The sequence below is a fragment of the Larus michahellis genome, chromosome 2, assembly GCF_964199755.1.
Source record: "Larus michahellis chromosome 2, bLarMic1.1, whole genome shotgun sequence".
In the NCBI taxonomy this organism is placed as follows: Eukaryota; Metazoa; Chordata; class Aves; order Charadriiformes; family Laridae; genus Larus; species Larus michahellis.
Window position 1 is genome coordinate 93,138,651 of NC_133897.1, and position 5,491 is coordinate 93,144,141.

Below are 5,491 nucleotides of genomic sequence, written 5' to 3' on the forward strand. Positions count from 1 at the left end.
ACCTAACAGTAAAGGGCAGCACTGGGGAAAAGGCACGAAGCCACATTTTTGAAAAGCTTTCAAGAAGGGAGTGGGCTCTGCATTGCGAATGGGTCTCAGGACTTGAGGTCAAGCTCTGGAACAGGGTGGGGTGGTGACCAAATTGGAGCCAGACGCAAGTTTTAAATGGGTCTGAAAATGAGGAATGATTTTATGTTGATGCAGCACAGGAAGGGGAACCGCTCAAAAGCAGAGAGATCCCACATGATGGTGCGAAAACATAAGCGATGTGCTCATATTTGTTGAGGACAGAGGAAAGCATAACTGACCCCAAAAAAATAAGAGTCAATTACAGTGGGTTTGTAGGGGCGGACTGGCAGGAAAGCCTATGTCTTTAAGGTGACAAGCAGGGAGACACTTTACGATCTAGATGCGGCAGTCCACGCCTGGCAGGCCACAGCAACTAGCAGCGAGTTTTCAAACTTCAAACCATTTCAAAAGCAGTGTTATTAATCACATTGTGCGCATCCTGCTCCGCTGGCATCTGCTGGTAACGTTTCCTAGAGATGTTCCGTGGTAACAATAAGACAGGGAAGCACTGCCGGGGGGCCGGGGGGGTGGCGACTGGACGATCCGTATTGCGGAAACCCCAATTATCTGGCACCTCGTAAAAAGTTGCCAATTATAATTCAGCATCCATCACCTGCGAGGTGAAAAAATATTAATAAAAAAGGACTCCTCATTATTGGCCACCGCGTGCCCAAAGCACGCGCAGCTCGGGGCTGACGGGTCTCATTTTTGCCTCGAATGACAAAAAAAAAAAGGTCTCAGATGCGCCCTCCCCGTCCTCCCTCCCGCGTCGCTCCGAACCCCGGATGGGCGCGACGCCTGAGGGAGGACGCCGAGGGGGCGTGGCTTGGGACAGAAGGGGCGTGGTTTGTCGAGAAGGGGACGCGATTTTGCATGGGAATGGGCGTGGCTTAGGATGGAGGCGTGGCCCGTCTCCTGAAAGCCGTGCCCCCTCCGCTACCCCTCCTTCCGCGCGTGCGCGAGCGGCCGGAAGTTCGGGCGGAGGGGGAGGAGGAAGAGGAAGAGGAAGTAGAGGGTGGCCATGGCGATGGCGGAGAAGTTCGACTCCCTGGAGGAGCACCTGGAGAAGTTCGTGGAGAACATCCGGCAGCTCGGCATCATCGTCAGCGACTTCCAGCCCAGCAGCCAGACTGGGCTCAACCAGAAATTGTGAGGGAGGGGGAGGGGTAGGGGTTTCGCCGCTCCTCTTTCTCGCCAGGCCAGGCCGCGGGACCTTTGCCGCCGGCCTCCCCCCCTCACCCCCAGCCCTGATGCCTCAGGGAGGCCCTGACCGGCGGATCTGTCGCCTTTCCGCCGTAGCCAAACCTTGAAGGAGCAGCGGGGAGATAAGAAGCGTTCCCCGCTGGGGTTCGTGTCGTTGGCCTGGCAGCCGCCGTTAGCTGTAGCGCGGAATGGCCCTCTCTTTTTTTTTTTTTTGGCTAAAACCGACCCATTTTCTCCTTGCAGGAACTTCATGGTGACGGGCTTGCAGGATATCGACAAGTGCCGGCAGCAGCTTCACGATATCAGCGTGCCCTTGGAAGTTTTTGAGTAAGTAACTGTGTACCTGGGAGGGAAGGTGCTGTGGTGGGCGTGACTGGAGGTAGCGCGTCCTTGCAGTGTGGATGTTTTCACGGAGGGATGCTCGTTTCTTAAACTTCACCTTCTGAATGCCTCACGAGAACGTGAGCAGGCAGAAGAAGCTAAGAAGTACCTTTAGCCTGTGAGAAGGCAGAAGGGTGAGAGCAGTGATAAATTATACACTTACTTTCAGATCTCTTTTTTTAATTTATTTTTTATTTTTAATTTATATTGACTTCATATATGCGGGCAGTAATACAGATTCTGTCGAATCTGGTGATTTAGTAAGTAAGCTTTCACTTTGGAAATACGCTTTTACACTAGGTTAGAATCAGGATGTAACGTTGCTGGTGAAAATAAATTAGGCCAGTACTTGGATGTTTAGTTTCAGTAGTGGCAGTATTCTCGTTCGCAGAGAATTAGAACATTAAAAGCAAAGTCATGAATGTAGAGGGAGAGCTGTACAAGACAGCTTTTACAATATAGCTGACAAGTTAATTTGCTAGTGTTTCTTGTAAATCCACGTGTCACTGGTTTGTTATGTTCTGGTGTAGTACTGGCTATACAGGGCTTTTTCAGTTGGGCATTCACTCTATCTGTAAATCTATGGTGACAGTCTCAAATGTTCTGCTTTCATTATTCAATGATGCAGTTATCCTTGGTCAGACACTTATATTGCAAAGCAAAAATACACTTACGTATTTGCTTATACAGGTGAGTTAATTTTTATTCTTTACTATGATACGTACCCTTGCTCCTCATCCTTGAATTGCTGGGTGCCTTATTCCCATGTGCTAATGGCTTACTGGGTACTAACTAAACTACTTTATGGTTAGTGCCCTTTCAGTTGCTTGGAAAAGGACTGTCTTTCTTCATTCATGTGTACTTATTGCCTGTGAGGAGCTGGATAGTTGTATTTTTGTTTGATTTTAATACTTTTTTCAAAGCTCCAGGCTTTCTGGAAGCAGAGATTTAAAACAGTGTACCAAGATAGCTGTTTCCTGGACACAGAATAGTTCTTCTTGAGCTGCCTTTTGAAAATGGCTGAGCTACACTGTGTTTTTTAAAATGCATGTTTCAGATAATAGTAGTAACAAAAAGACAGCAGGGTGAATAATTCTGTACCTTGGAGAACATCCTAGTTGGAATATAGTCATTTAGGTAGTGTCTTTTCTATTTTCAGATACATAGATCAAGGCCGCAATCCTCAGCTTTACACTAAAGAATGTCTGGAGCGAGCTTTGGCTAAAAATGAGCAAGTAAAAGGAAAAATTGACACAATGAAGGTAAACCAGAAATAATGAAAGTACGAATGTAATAACGCATTTGATAAGGTTTTACTTTCCTGTAAATATGTGGGGGTTTTTCACTTGTGCAGTTATTAAATTCCCTTACTAGGTGATTTTCATTAGGGATTGCTCTGCATCCCCGTATCCTAACTGATGCTAATACCAACCTGTTCTGGAAAGGAAACTTGTAATTCACCCTGTAATTGGAGATTCAGTTGTTGCTATGATTTAATTTTGACTAAAGGTGTATGTAGCACTGCGTTTGTTTTCGTTTTGAATACTAATGAGTACCTCACACTGTTACAGATCTGTAACTGTGATGCGTGTGAGTTTAGAAATAAGTAAAACAAAAGGGATATTTTTCCAGTCTTGGATGGATCTTAGAGTATTAAAATGTCAAATGTGATACATATGCATGAATTAATCTTTGTAAAATGACTTAGAATGTATGACAGTGTTTAGAGTTTTCTGAACTCGTACTTTCATGTAGTATGAACCTAAGCATTCTGTTTTAACTGCTGGAATTATTGCTGAAAAATAAAATCGGAAAAGTGAGATCGGGGAAAGGACTGTTTGTGTTTCAGAACATTCTTTGCCTGAACTTAAAATTAATGTGGAGGATGGCAATTTTAAGTTGCAGAACATAGACATGTCTCCATATGTTCTAAGCTTCTCTTTCTTTAGATATGCTCTGTGCTTGTAAAAATTGTAGGAAGAATTATGTATCTCTAAGCCAGGTGTGAGTTCCATTTTGGAGATTGAGGGGATTCCATATCAGATCAAGAGGACGTGTCCTTTATCAGCTTTGCTTAATAAGGTCAGACAGTTATCAGTCCACCCGAGTTTACCGGAGAGGTCCAACTACTTTGTATTTCTTAGGTGAAAATGCTAGTTAATTTATGGGAAAGTAAAAGCATTTTAGTTTGCCTGGTGCTTTCCTAGCAGGTTTCACTTGAGCATATTCTGTGTATTTTTGTGAACATAACTTTCTGTGGGTTTTGTGTGTGGTTTTGGAGTTTTTTTTGGACACTGTTCTAGTAGGTCACTGAAATGTAGAACTGTGTTGCATACAAACATTTCTGTTCCTCAGATAAGATTGCTTGATGACATCTAAATAAATGGTACAGATGATGTATACACATTTTTTTTTCTCTCTTTCCAGAAATTTAAAAGTCTGTTAATTCAAGAACTGACAAAGGTGTTCCCAGAAGACATGGCAAAATACAAAGCTATTCGAGGAGAAGATCCTCCTCCTTAAGTTGGCCTTCTGTAGCTCTAAAAATGTCAATTCCATAAACTGACACCCCTCTTTATAAGAACATTGATTGGAGACAGGGGGAATCCAAGCCTTCATAACAACTGTACTAAAAATGGCAGTGATGGACTGTAAAGGAACTTGATGACTGCTGATGGTTCTGGTCTGAAGCTCCTGAATCTATCTGAGGACTTTTCCTCAAAGATTGCAGTTGAAACTTCCTGTGATAATTCTTCTTTCCTGAAAGGTTTTGGAGATAAAATTGCCTACAGGTCATCAATACCTAGCATTTCCCACAAAGTGCATTTCCAGAGGAGAAAATCATGTTTTTTGTCTTCTGAAAAGTGATCATCGGGCCATTCATTGGGCTCATCTGTTTTTAAGAAAAATTTATTTATTATACTTGATTATTTTTCATTTGTAAACAGCTTTTTTTTTATTACAGTACAAACAGTTGACTGCTTTCATCTTGCCAAATTCTACTGAGCAGGAGCGTGTCAAGGGCCGCAGTTCTCATGTGTCATAATGAATTGCAGCCAAGAAAACCTTCAGATGTTCTTGTTTTGTTCTATGAGCTGCAGTGCAGATGGCTGAGGATATAGCAAGTGAGCATATTTGGGGACTAGCTCCTCAACAATGTTAATGTTTTGTATAGTATTTAATGTAAGCTTTTGTTTAATTGTGTTCATTTTCTGTAAGCAGGTTGTTGAATAAAAATCTGAAAAAAATATAAATTCTGACGTTTTTCTGTTGTATGCTACTCTTTGGAGAATGAACTAAAAGCTGTGGAAAAATAGCATATTCCTCACTCTCGCAGAGATAGAAATAAAACGTATGTCAAAACTTCGCTGTTACAATTTTATATCTGAAGATGTCAACTTTGTATTTTGATTTTTATGGGGGAAATTCCCCTTTTAGTACCTGAAGCATGAGATTTTTTGGGGTCAGTGATTGTCACCTGAAGTGTTTCTGATCAGGTGTGAACTCACCTGAGAAATCTGTGTTTATATGTGAAGTGGTCCCAACGTCAGGCAGCGTGTTGGGTTCACTACCCAGGGACATAGCGCATGTGCAGCAGTATAGTTTTACAGCGGAAGTAAGAGGACCTCTCTTAATCTTGGGGATTTGTGAAACTTGAACCATCTGTGGCTACACTTGTCCTTCCAGATGTAACCTGACTTCTTTTTTTTTTTTTTTTTCCACCAGCAAAAGAATGTTGTTAACTTTCTTTTTGTTGCTAAACTTCATGGGTTTTGTGCAGGAGCTCCAATGTGCTTTGTAGCAGACCTAGCTAGTCCATTAAAGACCTTAGTGGGAA

The 5,491-nt window shown here is 42.7% G+C and overlaps 1 protein-coding gene across 1 annotated transcript; it reads left to right on the forward strand.

Annotated features, from left to right (window-relative positions):
- Window positions 1-940: 940 nt before the first annotated feature.
- MED10 (mediator complex subunit 10) lies at window positions 941-4,907 on the forward strand. Its single transcript, XM_074576266.1, has 4 exons — window positions 941-1,218; window positions 1,516-1,599; window positions 2,813-2,915; window positions 4,081-4,907. The coding sequence occupies exons 1-4, from the start codon at window positions 1,091-1,093 to the stop codon at window positions 4,174-4,176; spliced, it is 411 nt and encodes a 136-aa protein (XP_074432367.1). The 5' UTR covers window positions 941-1,090; the 3' UTR covers window positions 4,177-4,907.
- Window positions 4,908-5,491: the final 584 nt, after the last annotated feature.

Excerpts from the sequence above, each read along its gene's own strand:
- MED10 (XM_074576266.1), top strand. The coding sequence starts at position 1,091 with ATGGCGATGGCGGAGAAGTTCGACTCCCTGGAGGAGCACCTGGAGAAG. Across the intron at positions 1,219-1,515 it reads ACTGGGCTCAACCAGAAATT|GAACTTCATGGTGACGGGCT; the intron begins GTGAGGGAGGGG and ends TTCTCCTTGCAG. Across the intron at positions 2,916-4,080 it reads GAAAAATTGACACAATGAAG|AAATTTAAAAGTCTGTTAAT; the intron begins GTAAACCAGAAA and ends CTCTCTTTCCAG.